This window comes from Cnephaeus nilssonii, assembly GCF_951640355.1.
Source record: "Cnephaeus nilssonii genome assembly, chromosome: 2".
NCBI classification, from domain to species: Eukaryota; Metazoa; Chordata; class Mammalia; order Chiroptera; family Vespertilionidae; genus Cnephaeus; species Cnephaeus nilssonii.
In genome coordinates, this window is record NC_137073.1 from 24,010,718 (window position 1) to 24,029,285 (window position 18,568).

Consider the following 18,568-nt stretch of genomic DNA (forward strand, 5'->3'; position numbering starts at 1 on the left):
ACATCAGAAAGCAGGTCTAATTAAGCAAGTTTAATCTATATATATAAAAGGCTAAGTTGACTCGCACATTCGAGATACATATAAAGCTCTTGCTGGTGCCAATCCCACGTGTGTGTTTCAATCTCTCATTGTCAATTGTGAATTTGGTTGACGCTTTTATTACAGAGAAAGGGCGAATAGCGAAATTAAAATATTTCTTCTGATTAATTTCTTTTCAATGTGCATGAATCTGTGCACTGGGCCACTAGTATTATATTAATTTCAGGTGTACAACACAGTGATTAGACATTTATAAAACTTAAAAAGTGATCCATACAGAGTTATTACAATATTATTGACTATATTCCCTATGCTGTACTTTATATCCCCATGACTGGCCACTTTCCCTCCCATTTATATTTGGCAATTTGTACATTTTAATATCTTCCTTTTCACCCATTCCCCCACCCCACCCCCAAATCTGGCAACCATTAAGCAGGTTCTTCAAAAAATTTAAACTAGAACTACCATAAAATGCAGCAATTCCACTTCTGGGTATTTATCTGAAGAAATTAAAAACACTAATTTGAAAAGATATAAGAACATCTATGTTCATTAGAGCATTACTAGTATTTACGATAGCCAAGCTATGGAAGCAACCCAAGTGCATATTGATAGACAAGTGGATAAGGGAGATGTGGTATATATATATATATATATATATATATATATATATATATATATATATATGAACCCTGAGGAAAACGAGACACCTACTAAGAAGAGCTCCTGGTGGCTAACTGGGCTCAAATTAAAACAAACAAACAAACAAACAAACAAACAAATAAACAACACAAAACAAAAAAACACACAAAACAGAATCTAGCAGCTATTTCTGCACAAGGACCACTCATGCAAACTGCTCTTCTGGAAGAAGCCTGTGCTGAACTACCCATCTGCCATCTGAGCCCGCCCTTATAAAAGGGTCCCTGGAACCCTATTTCAACCAATAGGACTGAGGCTTTCCTCATGCAATCAGAGCTGTGCAGTGCCTACCAATCAGAGTGGCTCTGTTCTGATCAATCAGGACAGTGCCTTTTGGACCAATCAAACTGTAAGGATTTGAAGTCCTCATTTGCATGAGGGTGGTCCAATCAGGAACCAGGGGTGGGGACTTCTGTTCATGTAAGCCAGCTCCCCTCTGGTTCTGGGAGCTCACTTTACCTTTCCAGTGGTGACTGATGACTATGTCTCCCTGGCTTAGCTAAAACACCAAGGATGTCTCACCAGAGCAAAGCAGAACAGACCAGCACAGCACAAAGCAGACCTGCATGGAGCAGAGCAGACCATTGAGGAGAAGAGCAGAGCTGTCTAGCCAGAGAGGGGCCTGGCCCCGGGGCCACCTCATAGTGGTGCTATTTTACAATTGAGCTCTTTTGCAATGAATAAAGTTTCTGTCTTCACTGCACCATTAATTGGGGGTTCCTGTTGGCATTGAATTGGCACCAATGACTATTGGTTGACATATCCAATGGGATATTACTCAGCAATGAAAATGAATGAAATCTTTTCATTTGCAACAACATGGATGGACCTAGAGGGGATCAAGCTAAATGAAATAAGCCAGACAAAGACAAATACCATATGGTTTTATTTATGTGTGGTATCTGAAAACCAAAACCAAACAGAAACAAGTAAATGAAGAAATAAAACAGAAGCAAAATTATAGATACAAAGAAGTTCTTTATCAAGTGACTGGCACATAATATATGCTCCACAAAATAGTATTTCACCACCTTGTACCTTTCTGTGCTATTCTTCCTTGTGATATGCCTTGAAAGACGTTCTATCTCTATCTATCTATCTATCTATCTATCTATCTATCTATCTATCTATCTTTATATTCCTTCTCTCAATTGGCCACGGTAGGATTTTCAGAGTATAACCCTGATCTTATCCACTCTTCCCTCACCTTATTGTTCTATTTTCTTGGATGCCAACCGGGTTTTCTCTCCATCTACACTTTTGTTTCTCCCCCGTAGCTGGATATACTAATATTTGTGGAAAATTCACAGAGAAACTGAGTTGTGAAGTCCTGTTCAGTAAAATGAAATAACATTTTAAAAACCCAGTCACAAATGTCTGTTTAATAATTCTTGATCGCTGGCCTGAGACTGGTTTCAATATTTCTGAGTATTCAATGCCTGGAAGCTAGCACAAAATGATGATCTAAAACCACCAGAAATTTGCTTCCTGTGGTTCTGAATGTGAAAGCAGGAACTTTGGGGCAGCCTCCTTTCTTCCTTTGTGAGGGATCATTTTGATGAGCCTTCTCCATCATACCCACTTACATTAAGGAACTACTTGCTGCCCTTGAGGTAGCTCAGGGCTTGGGAGAGTCATCCAAAAGCAAATACTTTATAATGGAATATTAAATATTCTGTTTAATAATATAAAAGGCTGTCCCAAGTGGTGAGGAACATCTATACAGATTTCTATTTTCTTTAATGAAGTGTTTAGCATTTCCCCTGACCTGCCTGGAAATAGGATTTGTGCCTAGTGGGTGGGATCTGGGACTGAGGGAGCAAAGAGATGGGAGGAAGGGCTCCCATTGGCTGATGGGATGAGGAAGTCAACTCTGTAACTAGACAGACTAATGTTTGGAATCTATTTCCAGGGGGAAAATGGGAGGGGAGGGGACTTCCATTAAGACATTAGTTAATTAACTTATGAATGTCCTTGAGAATTCTGTATGCACTACTAAGGCAATTTGCTGTTTGAAATATCTATGGAAGCTCTGTAGAAAACCCAGGGGTATTGCCTTTTGTATCTGACACAATCCTTAGAGCCCCATGGTCAGCCTCCCCTTTGGTCAGTTCCAGATAACAATCACACTAGTCAGAAGTCTACCTTGCAAGTGACAGTAATCTCAAAGCATAATAGCGTATTTAGAAAGGGGCTTCCCTCTCTCCTCTGCTTCTCGCCCATTGTCCTTTATTTCTTCACAATGGACAATGCTTTCATTCATGTGATAGATTCATACTCATTTGACTTCATGCCTTCTAGCTCCTTGACACCAAAGGTTCCAAATAGAAAAACTCAGGGAAGAACTCTGATTGGCCCAGTCTAGATCACACACTCACTTCTGGCCTAATCACTCAGGGAAGAACTCTGATTGGCCCAGTCTAGATCACACACTCTGTGTCTTCTGAGAAGAAGAAGGTGTTGTGATTGGTCTGATTTGGGTCATGTGCTCACTTCTGTGGCCAAAAGGGTGAGGTACTGGCCTGATTTTCAACTGCCAGCTCTGACATCTCTGAGTAAGAGTTTCTCTGGCCACTAGAGCTCACTCTGCCCAGGAACAAGGCAGATTGCAAGTGCTGAGGAATAACTGTCTCCTAGTCCTCAACCAATGACTAATGGGAGTGAGTGTATAAATACTAAGGTGTTCCCTTCTCCTGGGGTGACAGAATTCTGAGACATGCACTCTACACCAACATACCAGAATTCTAAAGTGGAATTAAACTCCAGTTCGCCACAGTTGCTTCTTGCTTAGCATTGCACTCTCTATCTGCTTCTTTCTCTTCCCTGTTTCACTCCCCCTCCACTTTACCAGTATTTCCTGAGATCGTCTCCTCTTTATGCTTCTTGCACTTGAGTCCTTGTCTCAGTGACTTCTTCTGGGGAAACCCAAACTAAGGCAGTTACCATGATTGGCAGCTCATCCAGCGACTCAAAGGGGATGGGGAAGTGCCAGAGGAAGTGGTGAACTCACGTAAACAAAGCTGTCCACTAGAAAAACAAGTCATGAGGAAAAGCACAGAATGAGAACTTACAGTAAGCCACTTCCAACTGGACCAACATTTGGGCACAAAACATGTCTGGACAGACATGCCCAGGGCAAGCAGACAGATCTCCCCAGCAGGTTGTTCTGGCGAGGAAAATGTCAAAGGACCTTGGGGTCCAGGGTCCAGTGAAAGTTGTATCTTATGCAATATCTTTTCCACCATTAATTCATTAATCTTAAGCCTCTCCTGCCCTACTGAATCTTAGCCAAAAAGCTATCATGGAGAAAGATAGGGCTGCCTCCTCAGATGCTGGCCAGAGGCTGGGCACTTGGCTTATGTTTGATGACATTTCCATTAGACAGTTGGGCTTGTGTGGTGGCCTGTGCATGTGCAGTGATAAAAATGCTTTCCTTATCTCTGTGTCTCAGCTGTGAAATCCCTGCCTCTTTCCATTTGGGTTTATTGGTTTCTAAAGCCCAGCTCTTCCATGCATGTCATGGGTTGAATTGTCTAGAAGCAGCATTTAAGAGGGGTACAGGGCATGAGACTTGAGAGAGTGCCTGTCAGGTAACACACACACACACACACACACACACACACACACACACACACACACACACACCTTTAAGGTTGTGAGGAAAACAAAATGTTAAAGATAAAGGAGGCACACATAAACCTGTCCCAACCCCTGGGAGCTCTGTGGTATCTATTGCTCCATAATTCATCCCCACCTGAGACAAAGGCTGGTCTTTGGATCTTAATGTCAGCTGGACATTGGTCGCTGGCCACCCCAGGTGGTGATGGTGAGGTACATTAAGCACACTAGAACTTGGGTGGTAACTCCAGTCAGCTTAGAGAGCAATTTTCTGGATACTTGGAGCAGCTGTGAGCTGTTAGCGGCTGACACAGCAGCTGGGAAATGGGTGCATGTCTGGGAATCTTCAGGGCACCACCAGCAGCCCTGCCATGTTTGTCTGGATCTGCACATGTGCTTCTTGAAGTTGGAGAGAGCCTGTATTTCCTGCCTGAAATGGGGCCATAATTATGACACCTAGACTCCTGTCTCCCATTTGACTCTTGCCTCTTGTTCATCCATCTCATTGCTCTCAGGGTGAGGAGGAAACCCTTAACAAGGTCTACTGGGTCCTGCCAGCCTCTCAGCCCCGCCTGGTCCCACTTCCCTCACACCCTGCTCTGCAGCATGCCTGGCTAGTGGCCACGGAGCATTCTTTCAGTTTCGGAGAATGTACTGTTCCCTCCAACTCAGGACTTTCTTCCGTGCTGCTTCCTCTGCCTGGAACGACCTCCCCAACACCTTCTACCTCCCACCTTGACTAACATCTAGATCTCCAAATCTCAACTCAGAGAACATTTCCTCAGAGAAACCTCTTGAATCGCCCCACGAATCTGATTTCACATAAGTCACCAGTATTCAGTTTGTGTGTCTTTTCGTATTTTTTCTTTGCAAACCATAGCACACAAAAATATGCATAGATTTTCTTTTATTCAACAAAAATGCGATGTTCTTTTTAAAAAATATATTTTATTGATTTCAGAGAGGCAGGGAGAAGGATAGAGAGAAACATCAATGATTAGAGAGAATTGCTGATCAGCTGCCTCCTACACACCTCACAAGGGTCGAGCCCGAAACCCGGGCATGTGCCCTGACTGGGAATCAGACCGTGACCTAGTTCATAGGTCGATGCTCAACCACTGAACCACACCAGCCAGGCAAAAAAATGCTATATTCTTTTCTTTTCTTTTTCCTCTTAACACTATAAAACCATAAGAAACTATTCAGTTTGACATGGTTAACTGATTTTCATTCTAGTGGATGAATGATATTCCATCATATGTATGTATATATTATGTACATAATATGGATGTACAATAATTTATTTAAGAATTTTGTAAGCATGGATTATGTTCTAGTTCCTAAGTTGGCTGGTGGGTGAATAACTTGCACATATGTGCAGGTATATTTGCTATTTATCAATTACTACATAATTAAATTTAAATAGTGAATAGGAATAAGAGAATGAACATGCTCAAAATAATAAAGTAAATGAAATGAACATTAAAATTAAAGAAAGAATTTCCATATTGATAGGAGTTCAGATGGTTTCTCTCTGAGTATGTATGTTTTCACTTTACAAACAACAGTGCAATGAACATCTCTCAACGAATATCCTTACATCCTGGTGCTTATATTTCTGAAGGCTCAGTCCCTAGAAGTGGAATTATTTGATCAACATGCACATGCACTTTAAATTCAGCACCCACTCCCAGATTCCTTTCCGCAAATGCCGCAAATCACACATCCACCATCAGTTGATGAGACTGCCCAGTTTCCAGCTACTTGACCAGTACTGGTGTCTTTCAATCTTTTCAATGTTTGCCCGTCTCTTGGCAAAGGAATGGCTTCTCGTTGTTGTTCAGACTTGCATCTCCTTGACTATTACTGAAGTTGATCATCTTCTTATTCATATATTGTTTTGATAATAAAAGTAGGCCCTACAGGTCCTAGCCCAGTAGCTCAGTGGTTAGAGCGTCGTTCGATCTCCAGTGAGGGCACATACAAGAAGCAACAAATCGATGCATGAGTAAGTGGAACAACAAATCAATGTCCCCCTGTCTCTCTCTTCACCCCGTACCTCTCTCTCTCAAATCAATAAATTAAAAAATAGCCACTACAATGATAGGACCTTGTGCTAATTTATGGTGGAGGTGGAGACTTTCTGGGCACGTCCTTCGCCTTTATCCACCTGTCCTCACCTGCTCTCCAGTGAAGACTGTGTTCCGTGGTTCCTGATGTGCCCGGACGTCCTCTGCTGTTCTCTCATGTCCCCAAAGTGTCGGGAGTTTTGGTCTCGATGAATACTGCAAGATGGTGGGGGTTGGCAGAAGGACCTGCACTGCCTGTGACCATCTCCCTCTGTCTCTTCATTTCCAGACTCTAGCCAGATGAACAACGCAGTGCCCACCTCCCCTTTGCTGCAGCAGATGGGCCATCCGCATTCGTACCCCAGCCTGGGCCAGATTTCCAACCCCTATGAACAGCAACCTCCTGGCAAAGAGCTCAACAAATACGCCTCCTTGAAGGCCGTCGGTAAGTGCTGTTTCGTTTCTCCTCTCCTCTTTCTTCTCTACTTTGCTGTCCCATCCAGATCTTTCTCTCTCTCTCCAACTTTTTTTCAACTCCTTTTTCCATTCTTCTAATCTCTCTCTTCATCTATCTATCTCTCAAAATCTCTCTCTTCTCTTTCTCCTGTCTTTTTTCTATCATCTATCTATTATCTATCTATCTATCTATCTATCTATCTATCTATCTATCTATCATTCTACCTACCTATATATTCTGGATTTCTCTACCTGGGATATAGTTTACTAAGGATCAGACCCCTCAGATGCTTTCTGTCTGACCCAGGTCAAGTCTGTCCTGGCTGTGTGGGGCAGGATGGGTGGGCAGCACATGTTGGGGCTGTTACCTGGGGAGGAGGATCTGTATGCTCATCAGGTCCCACTGACACCTCAGCCCCTTCTGCATCTACCATCTGCCTCAGGGAATCTAACATAGAATCCAGGACATGGAGTCTCCGAATGCCTTGCCCTTTAAATTCAGCACTCATTTGGACTGCACTCATCTACACACAGTCATTCTATCTCTGAGAAGTGGGTGAGCATAACGTTCCCATCCCAGGAAGCTTCCGCTCTTCAGGATATAAGTACTTCCTGGGACAGGCAGCCTGGAGCTGCTACTAACTGAGTTCTTATCAAGTGTGAGACATTGCACTGGGCCTTTGACCCTGTCTCATTTTCTCACAGTGAGCTAAAGAGGAAGACACAGTTATTGTCTCAATTTTCTGATTAGGAAACCAAGACTCAGGGAGGCTAATTGAACTTTCCCCAAATCAAGCAGCTGTGGGCGACAGAGCTGAGACTGGAACCTGTGTTTTTATTACGCTGGAGCCTATGCTTCTGCCACTACCCTCCCACAGCCCTTTGGTCTATTCCCCACCTTGGACATGAGGGAGTGTGACAGTGACCCAGGATCTTCAAGAATGTACTCATGACAGAGTCCTATTGGGTGACAGCAACAGCCATGGCTAAGTCAGACTTTGGGCAAACAGAAGACCCATTGACCAGTCCCCTATGCTTCATGTTTAATTTCTACACCCAACTGAACCCTCATCCACATCTCATGACCACAGATTCCTCTATTCCATATTGTGTGTTTGCACAGCACATGCATCTTAAGCATGTTCAAATAGACTCACATATCACTAGGAAGGGTGGAGGGCTGTTGCCTAGGAGAGCAAGAGTCAGGGCATCTGTGTTGATGTAACTGCGGAAGCCTCGTACACTATTTGACAGCCTGCCTCCCGTTCTGAGCTTTGCATTTAGGTCATAAATAGTGTCCGCTCTTATATTTGATTCTTCTCTTGGCACACAAAAAATCAGTCCAGATGCTTTATCTTTTGGAACTGGTCACATTACTCTAAGCAACTCATTTGTTCAACTTAGGTCCAGCATCTCCCGCTCCTCCCCCTCAAAACCCAGTAGCTCTTTGGGTAAATAATGGATACATATTACCACAGAGTTCCTTGATTTCAGAGTTCAGGATTTATGCACCGTGCAGAGCAAATGTCTGCAGTGCATTTGGAATTACATCTGCAGGATGACAATTTATTTGACACTCTTCGAGTAACCTTTCTTCCTCAAAGGAAGAACTCCTAAAATGTTTGTCGAATGAATGAATGAGCTTGTATTTGACAAGAATCAAAGAATAGCTTAGTAGGAAGAGAGCCACACCTCTATATCCTCCAAAACTTGTGAAGGATCTCACTTGGGGAACACTCCCTAATCCTGGATATGGTTAATGTGCCCTCTTGCTTCTTCTCTGACTATTGTGGGGGTTCACAGTCTTTATGTGAGTCACAGATAGTTTTGGGAATCTCTAGTGAGTGGAGGTCCACTGAGGAGCTGACTGAGGGACTGCCTGACTCAATGGTTACCCAGGAGTCCAGCGTCTGCCTGCACAAATGACATGCAAATCCCATTATAAACGTTATTTCAAGCGTTCTTTATTAAGTCATAATGTGACCATAGTGTGAATGATGGGATACATTTCATTATTGAAATCATTACTACCCAGGAGAGAAGTTGTTTAAAAAATGTTTTGCTGTTAAAAGCTCAGCAACCTCTGATAACCAGATTTATTTTATAAAAATGTCAATTCAGTAAATAAGATGAGTCTTGGACAGATTTTAGGGTGAACTGCCAAGTTTAAAAATACCGCTGAAAAATAAATTTCTCCTGGTGGCTTTAATATCCAGAACATCAAGTGGGTTAGGTGGTCACTGAAACGCTTTGACCCAAGTTTCTGCATTTGAAAAATGAGGAGGCTGAATTATACAGTCTCCAAGCACCGCTCTAATTTTAAAATTAGAAACTTAAACAATTCCACTCATTCTAGTTATTACAATATCTGTGGGCCATTAAATTGCCCCATTCATTCACTTCCAACTCCGGAATGAAGAGGGTAGTAACTGTTGGTTGTTCCTTTTATTTAATTTTTTTTTTGGTTTGCATGTTGAAAACACACACACTCGTGTTTAAAGAGAGCTCTTTTCTCTCCGTAATTCAGGAATTAGAACCTTTGCTTTTATATAGCATGTGACTACTGACACATCTCTTTTCCCAAGGGATTCACTGCCCAGTTATCGGTAAAGATTACCACATGTTAGGGAAATGTCAGAGGCTAAACCTCATCTGACTCTGTACAAGAATGAGGGATGGGGTTGACTTATTATATGTTCATTCATTCACTCATTCATTCAATCAATCATTCATTTATTCATTCCCCAAACATTTAATCTGACATCCCTTTTTTATAGGTTTCATTGAGGCATGAACCAAAGTCTGCCCCATTCATCAATCTATCCCCTGCATCTAGCACCATGTGGGGAACTTGATTAGTGATCCCACTATATATTTGTAAAACTGGTGAATAATACCATGTAATCCCACATCAAGTCAGGAGCAGGAGGTGATCAGCAAGATGGCAGAAAGTCATCTGCAACGTGGCCTCTGCAACTGGTCAGGACTGAGTTTAAGATCTAGTTCAGACATTTATCAAGTAATTGAAGAAATTATTTAACCTCCTCAGGTCTCAGTTTCCCCATCTGTAAAATGGAGATTAAAATGTACAGCTAATGGTTAGTTGGAAAGATTTAATGATACAGTGCACGGAAAGTGCTTGACCTGGTCTATAGTCAGTCCTCAGTAAATTCTGCCACACATTTAAGACTTGTTTGTTGCTCATATTTTCCCCTGAATCTCCAAGATACACTGGTGCCTTGATTAACACGCAATTGCCCAGATAGCACTTTGAAGGAAGTAGATAGATCCATATCCTTCCCTCTAGTTGGATGGAAAGACGGACCTGAAAGCTAACTCACTTTGGGAATTTCATAAAACAAACAAGCAAGTAAGCAAACAGCAGATGACTTTTCAGAGGACCAGTAAAGAGGCAGCCCAAACCTCTTTGCTCTCCCCATCTATCTCCTGGACAACGAAAACCCACGCCCAGGTGAAGGGCTACGGTCTATCAAAGAAGGATTCTATTTCACTCAAGTAACCCTCTTACTAAGTCAGAAATGTGGGTTCAAGCATTTTAGAAATATTTTCCCCAGATTGGAAGTCAAGAGGTGTGTCTGATGATAGACTGAGTCAAAATGTTGCCTGAAAATTTAGGTAAGCACCCAAGTTCTCTGACCTGAGCCACCAGTGTGAGGGGTGGTTACAATGTCAAGACCCACTTTAGGGTTCCTCATAGGTTAGTTCTTACAAGTCGGAGGTGTTTGTCAAAATATCCCTAAGCATCACCTGATAGTTCAGAGAGGGGTGAATCCTGCGACCTGAACTAGAAAAGGCCCACCCTTTTCTGCAATTCCTGATGGATTTTGCCAACAGAAGATTGCCCCCACATTGGCATTTATCTCCCATTGGCCCCAAGTCTAGTTTCTCCTCTCACCAACCAAAGGTTCCCAAGCACGTGCCCTTTAGATGCTTCAGTGCAACTTTGGTTGCCTAGTGAGAGAGACAGGATGTACCAGCATGATTGATAGAATGCTATGTGTGGTGCCTTTGTTTTTAATTCAAAATTTTAATAAGAAAATATTTTCTCTGTTGCTGTTTGACAGACGATGGACTATGTTTGCTGGAACCATGTTACATTTTCCAATAGCACTTCTTAAAGCCACAGTAACAATGCATTTAGACATATGGGAATTCCTTTTTCACTTTTTTTTTTTTTTTTGGTGTGCAAACCCTAAATAATGCATACAGGCCTCACCCATGAAATGACCTCTGTTAGTTTATTTTTGTTTAAAGTTATGGCAGAAAGGGAGCTAGTATCGTTGAACGCCCAAATAGTATATCTCTGTGTTGTTCCAATGTTTTACAGATGGGGAAAGTGAGGCTTCATATAGTTAAGTGATTTTTCCAAAGTCACACTTTTGTAGAGGACAGAGATAAGAGTCATATTTAGGATTTCCTGATGCAGAATCCTATGTTCTTTCCACAAAATGATGCTGTCATCCAGAGAGCAATTTCTGGCATCAGAAGGATATAACCAGCCTCCCCCTCCCCCCCCAAAAAAGGTGGAGGAGGCCCATTCTCCTCTTTTTGTAGGGGGAGACTTAGTAAGGTGTTGTTTTTCATTGTTTGAAGGCAAAAGTTGCCCCGTGATGCTGAGTATAATTAAAATATATTTAATGTATATTATAGTTGAAGTATAATTTACACATAATTAAATTTTACAATGGTGTGCTTATTAAAATATAGATACACTAGGTGCAGGGGTCCTCAAACTACAGCCCGAGGGCCGCATTTATCCAGCCCTCTGGGTGTTTTTGCCGCCAGCCGCTGCCTGTCCTGCTTAGCAGCTGACTTGTCCCGGGCCCGCAGTGCGCATGCGTGGAATGTGCACCCGCAATCTCCGACTCCCCTCCTTCTCTCTAGGGGACAGTGAACTGGCCCCCTGTTTAAAAAGTTTGAGGACCCCTGCACTAGGGTAATCAACATCCCAGTAAAGATAAGAAATATTTTCATCTCCCAGAAAGTTCCCTCATGTCCTCTAATTCTCAATGCCTTAGGTCCATCCCTTTTTAATAAGAACTTAATTTTTCACACCCAGAATACTTATCTAATGTCCACTAGTGCCAAGTGCATAGTGAAACCGTACCTATATGTTTTGATAGCCTTTGTGCCCTCTGAGTAAGTGTCCTTATTAACAATGGATTTATGAAACAAAATTTGTCGGAGCGAAGCCCTGTCTTGGGTAATGGGGACAGAGGTGACCACAGCATGGTTCCTGTCTTCATTGCAAACGGTGATGGCTTGGACTGGGGGGTGATAGGGCTTCATTGAGCCCAGTGACTCAGTGGCTTGGTCAGGCTTGTGTCCACCCGCAGAGGACGACTGGGGCCAAGCAACTGTTTCCAGGTGTCAATGACCCCAGCTCAGAGGAAGAAGAAACCGGAAGTCATCCTGGGCGAGTTCCACTTAATTTTAACTTGTTAGTCTTCTCCTGTCACTCCAATTTCCCCTCTGTTGTGAATGATGAGGGTGTAGAGTTCAGATCCACAGGGGGAATGTGGCAATTTGAGTGTCCTTTGGAACGCCTGTGAGGCCAACCGGAACTATTTAAGTGGGGACAGATTTGTGCTCTGTAATCATTCAGATCACAGACTGTTCCCTGCGTCTCCTCTCAGCTGGCAGTCTGACGTGAATCTGGAAACTTTAGAGAAATGTTGAGAACTTGGTCTTTCCTGGTAGATTCCTAAGAAAGAGAAGCTGGTGGTGCACACTGATTGGTCAGACCTGTAGCCAATGGGCAGAGGCTGCTGCAAAGACACCTGGGAAGGTTTGCCCCGCTTTGAGTAAAACCCAATCTTACAGAGAAAGCCTACCAGGGACAGGCATAGGGTGTGTAGCCAGAGCCATCTTTTACTTTATGAAAGGGGTCCCCCTGGAGTTCTGCTAATAATGTGAGAGTCCCCCAGCGCTCATTTGGAACCTCTGAAATGGAATTCAATTTGGAGAAATTGATTTATAATAAAAATTCTGGGCATTATGGAATTCTCAGTTCACCAGCTTAGCTTTTAAAGAAATTTTCATACCTTAGGAAAAGTGACTCCTTGGAGAAACTCGAATTCATTCATTCATTCATTCAACAATATTTTTCAAACACAGCTGCAGTCAGCAGGGTCTGCCCCTACCTGGAATTTGATGCTAATAATGCACCCCGCCCCCTTTTCAGGAGGGGGATTACTGTAAAACAGGATCAAAATGTATCCCTTGTCAGCACAGTGTTGTCATTAACCATAGTCACCTCATCTAAACAGATTTTTCTCTGTTTCTTAGAGGGTTGAGATTTAGAGCTACTCACTGTCTAAGAATTCTCTCTCCCTTTACGTTACTGAAAATATCTAGGCCTTTTGCAGGGGGCTTCTTTTGATCCGCTGTGGGCTTTGTCTTGAAACTGCTTCAAGGTCTTACAGAAAGAGATGCCCACATAACTTCATTTGCACATTTGGTCCTTCGCCCTGTTCCCTGTGTCCCCTGAGGCCTGTCCCCCTTGGAGGCTCCAGCTGGGGCCGCCAGCAGCACCTGGATGTGAAGACACAGCGAAACCGAAGCAAGAAACAGATCAGCATCTCTCCATTGTTATTTTTTAGGAAGTTCTGATGGTGACTGGGCAGTGGCGACACTTAAGTCACCAAAAGGTACCAAACGGTGTTCTGTAGCTTGTTTGTACAGGTGTTGTCAGACTTGACATTAATCAGTGAAGACACAGAGAGTCCTAGTGTCTATGTACGACCTAATGCAAACGTGTGTCTGTGTTGGGTGGACCTACAAGTCCGTTTAAGCGTCTAGGTTCTAGTGTATAGATGTTGTGTGCGTGTGTGTGTGTGTGCGCGCGCGCGCGCGCGCACGCGCGCGCGCGCAAGTTCTGGGCCCATTGTTGAAGAATTACTACTTCTTGCTTTCCAATATATATTGCCTGAAGGAAAATGTCACTCCCAGAAACCATCCCAAATAAGACCTCCGGGAAATGCTGCTTTGTCTCAGACAACATGGCAAAACACAAAGGTAAATTAATGCAGGAAAAAACACAACTTCCGAGGGAGAGATAAACAGGTAGATAAACAGAGAGAAAACATCCCCAGGATCCTTGGGAATGATTAGGCTTTTAGGGAACAGATGCTGTTTCCTGAGGTAGCATCAAAAGTTAAGGAGTTGGTTTACTTGAAACTAGCTGGGTGAGCAGGAGGTGGATTCAGCTTGTTCTCTCCCTACTATGTGCCACAGAGTGCTTTGTTATCATTTAATTCTCCCATATCCCAGCGGTGTAGGCGTTATCAATCCCCTTTAGAGGTGAGGACATGGGTGTCTGAGCGAGGATGTCTGGCTTGCCTACAGTCGCAGGGCTGCTAAGTGGTAGAGCTATAATTTGCACCCGTGTCTCTCTGACTGCAATGCCTAAGTTCTTTCCCATGCTGTGACGGGAGCAGCTCTTTTCAGAACAGACTGGAAACATGGTTCTCTTCTTTCTTCACTCTGGTGCTTTGTTGGATCGGTGGTGGGGAGAATGTAGGTGACCCAAAGAGGTTGAAGTAGAACTCTTTTATGACCTTGAACAGGGGGAAATTTGAAGACATAGCAGGGCTTTAGGCAGGATCCTAGCACCACCAATTTTGCATTCTCAAAAGCTAGATCTGGTTTCCGAGTGGAGACTGGATTAGGAGAGAGTGGACTGGCATTGGTGACACCCACTGGGCGGCACCTACCATCACCCAGGTGGGCGGTAACCTGAACTGGGGCTGGTAGAGGAAGGAGAGAAGAAAACGGAGTAGAAGGGTAATTAAGAAACTGGTATACAGTGAATGAGCACATGTGAGTGGGAAGGAGGGAGTGGTGGGCCCACCAGTGGTTCTCACATTTGAGCCATTTGAGGGCATGCACGTCAGCATACCCTGAAGGGTTGTGAAAATCCTGATTCCTGGGCCCCACCTGAGATTCCTATTCACCAGCCTTGGGTGGGTTGAATTGCTAACAGATTCTAAGGTGATGTTGATGCTGTTGGTCTGGGGACCACACTTTGAAAATCACTGCAATTGGAAACTAGACCCTTTGATTAGGTTTCCAGGTATCCTGTGGGCTGAGGGTTCTGAAGAGAGGAGCTTGACCAGGGCCCCAGAGGCTCAGAAACAACCTGAGCTCTGGGGAGGAAGCGGGGTGGTGGTGAGAGGGGCTGCACTGCATTCCCTTATTAGGAGCCAGAGCTTTAGATCCTCGTGTCTAATGAGAATCCCTTGGCGACTCAGTTGTTGCCTTGAAAGAGGCAGATTTTCGGGTCTTGCGTTAGATAATAACTAGTCACATGTCAACATCCATTTTTAGAAATGCAAACAATTTGGAACATGACAGACCTACTAATTTGAGGCATAAACTTTTTTCCTCCCCTGTGAAAAACAAAGCCATTATGAGTCCCGTGACAGCATTCGGAGGCAGTCAGCATCCCTGTCCGTATTATCAGCCTGTTGTCTGATGCATTTACAAAATAGTTCAAGCTGGGTCAAAAACAAGGCTTGGAAGCTGTTTTTCTCTGCAAACGGAGCTAATTCCACCTGAACTGCTAAATGCATCTTTATTTATCCTGGCCTATCTAGGGAAGAGAGAAGCGGGCCCAGAGAGGGCCAGATCGAGTTCCCTGGGGGTCACTGATCTTCCTCTAGCCTGTAGACTCCGAGTCCCAAGTCACCATGAGGCGTAATAATAAGATTGGGGAGATTGTTGTCTCCCACACTTGCCACCTTCTTGAAAGGAAGACTTAAGCAGGGAGTGATGGGCTTAGCCTCAGACATGCCTGGGTTTCAAGTGTGGCCCCTTTGTTTGGTATTCTTGTTACCTTCAGCAAGTCGCTCAACCAACCTGAGCCCCTGTTTTTTTGTAAGAATGAGATGAGACATCGTGTACAGCACATGTCACAGTGCCTGGCATGTGGGAAGTCTAGATGCATGAGGGCCATGACTGGTATCATTATTGTTACTATCAGGTGAACTAATGAAAGGTGCTGAAAAATCCCGTGTCATAAAAGCACAAACTTTGTATAAACCACCATTTTCTGACCAATTTTGATGTCTGATCTCTTCTCTTCAGGAAAAACAGCTAGTATTTTACCATCCAATGGCAGGAATGTTGCTAGCAACCCACTGTGGGAACATAGGCAATGAGCCAATAAGAAGGCAGAGGGGAGAGTGTCACCTGGGGAAGCTGGATAAGGAAGGGGTAGCTATGAAGGAGAAAGGACAAGGTCCCGCATTGACTGTACGTCACTTTGGAGGGGAATCATATCTGCCAGCATAGGAAATGACAAACAGCATACCAGTTTGCACTATTCACTTATCACTACTTAAGGTCTCCCATGCAGGTCGCCCCCTAGTGGTCCTGCTATTGACCCACCCATGCCAACCCTGGGAAGTCTTGGCATATTCTTTTAAAATCCAGGACAGAAGACACCACCACCTCAAGCCCAGGGGACTCTACTAATCACTATAGAAAGGAATGCCTTTTGAAATCTGTTTATTTTGCAAAATGAATCCTCGAACCTGACACTGAACTTGGGGAAACCTGCCAGCACAGTACTGTGATTTGATCGCTCTGGCTCTGATTAGAATCAGGCTGTGCGCTCTTGTGCAAGCCATTCACATACCCAGAACATCCATTTCTACCATTTCCAAAGCAGAGGCGATGATAATATCCACCCTCCATCAGGGTTGGGAGAGTAATTTCATGAGACAATGCAAGTAATACACTTTGATGAAGACAATGAAGAAAATACACTTCACTCAACCTTTCTGCTTTTACAGATGAAGGAACTGACATAAATGCGATAAATGATGTTGCTCAAAATTACACAGGAAAATTACATCACACCCAGGACCAGGACTCAGACTTCAAAGAGTGGCTTACAGACTTGATCCAAAATGACTGGAGATGCTTGTTAGAAGTGCAAATCTTGCACTTGGATGAGGGGGCCTCCCATTTTTCCTTTACTTTTTAAAGTACACCTTCTAGATAAGTCTGTGTACACTAAAGTTTGGACCTATTCTTTCTAAGACCCAATCATAGATGCAAACACAATTTTCCCTCAAACACCATTTTTCATATGGCAGCCTTCCTCCAAACATGATTACTTTTGTTCTTTGCTGAAGTGAAACTGTTTTCTTAGTTGGAGTTTGAGCTGGGGCTATAGCTGGAAGGTAAGGATGCTGGAGATGGACAGTCTTAGGTTGGCTGTCCTGCTCTGCTACTTATCAGCTGTGACAGAATAATTTGGCAGCCAAGTTACTTTATATCTCTGGGCCTTCATTCTCATCTGTCACAGGGAAAAATGATATTGCCTTGCCACCTATCTTAAGAGGGTTTAAGTGAGATAATGTTGGTGAAATGGCTAAAGCAATGTCTAGTACATAGTAGGTACTCAATAAATCTTAGTTATTTCCTTTTTTCCCAAGAAAACTGGTATGGTTTAGTGATAAATGTGCATCTAAGAGATGCCACAGAAGGCGCAAGGCAGAGAGAATGTGTAATTTGGGCTTCAGTTCTGCTGGAGTGCACATCTCTTGGGGGAAGAACTCACCTGAAAGCAGCCTTAAAACATTACTTCATGAAATTCAGGCTTTTGAAATTTTCTGATTTGGATTATTGGTTTGCTCATCAGCAGTAGGGTACAGAGCTGGTGGAGGATAGGAAGGTGATTTTCTTTTTTATTAAATAAAAATCAAACCCCACCAGCTCCTGAGTTTGGCCTCTTCTGAAAAGCACACAGCAAGCTCTGGAGTTTTGATGAGCTTTCTTGGGAACCTATAGGGGATGAAATGAGTCAGTGGAGGAGATTCTTTGCTTTGTAGAAAATTCCATTGCAGCAAGATTGCAACAAGCATCTGAGTAGTTTGAAAGTCTGTCTCTCTGAGGCTAAGCCAACTAGATCATGTAATTTCAAACTTCCCCAGCATCTTGCATGGTGCCCACAGCACATTGATGATGCTCAGCATACACTTTATTAGTAAACTAGAGGCCTGGTGCACGAGATTCGTGCACTGGGGGGGGGGGGCGGGTCCCTCAGCCCAGCCTATGCTCTCTTACAGTCTGGGACCCCTTGAGGATCGGGATGTCCCCTGGGGATCGGGCCTAAGCCGGCAGTCAGACATCCCTCTCACAGTCCAGGGCTCTTACTGTCTGGGACCCCTCACTCCTTACTGCCCTCCTGGAGCAGAGGCGGGAGAGGCTCCTGCCACCGCCACTGCACTTGCCAGTCGTGAGCCAGGCTTCTGGCTCAGTGGCACTCCCCCTGTGGGAGTGCACTGACCACCACAGGGCAGCTCCTGCGTTGAGTGACCCCTGGTGGTCAGTGGCCATCATAGTGACCTGTCTGCTGTTGGGTTGATTTGCATATTATGCTTTTAGTATATAGGATTATTAAGTGAAGCTGGGCATCCTGTTGTCTTTTCTGACGAGGTGCTGGGATATAGCAGAAAAATCAACTGGATAGAAGTCAGGAGAACTGTATTATAGACCCAGGGCTGCTTCCACACAGTTGGGTGTCCTTGAACTCAGAGCTTCAGTTGCCTCTACTATAAAATGGAAAGTTTGGATCACTGATCTCATTAACCCTCTTTATGTCTGAGTAAAAATGCTGACCTTTGCTTTGTTTGGTTTGCCTTGTCATG

General features: G+C 43.8%; 1 protein-coding gene across 2 annotated transcripts in view; it reads left to right on the forward strand.

Moving 5' to 3' along the window:
* SHISA9 (shisa family member 9) overlaps positions 1 to 18,568 on the forward strand; it is a gene marked incomplete at both ends in the record, with an annotated part of 276,735 nt that overhangs the window by 247,057 nt on the left and 11,110 nt on the right. The window contains 2 exons of one of the 2 annotated variants that reach the window (XM_079788641.1): positions 6,721 to 6,876; positions 13,511 to 13,558. In XM_079788641.1, coding sequence (XP_079644767.1) covers positions 6,721 to 6,876; positions 13,511 to 13,558 — 204 coding nt within the window. The remainder of the gene's footprint in view (positions 1 to 6,720; positions 6,877 to 13,510; positions 13,559 to 18,568) is intronic. The other variant, XM_079788642.1, reaches the window with a different exon arrangement.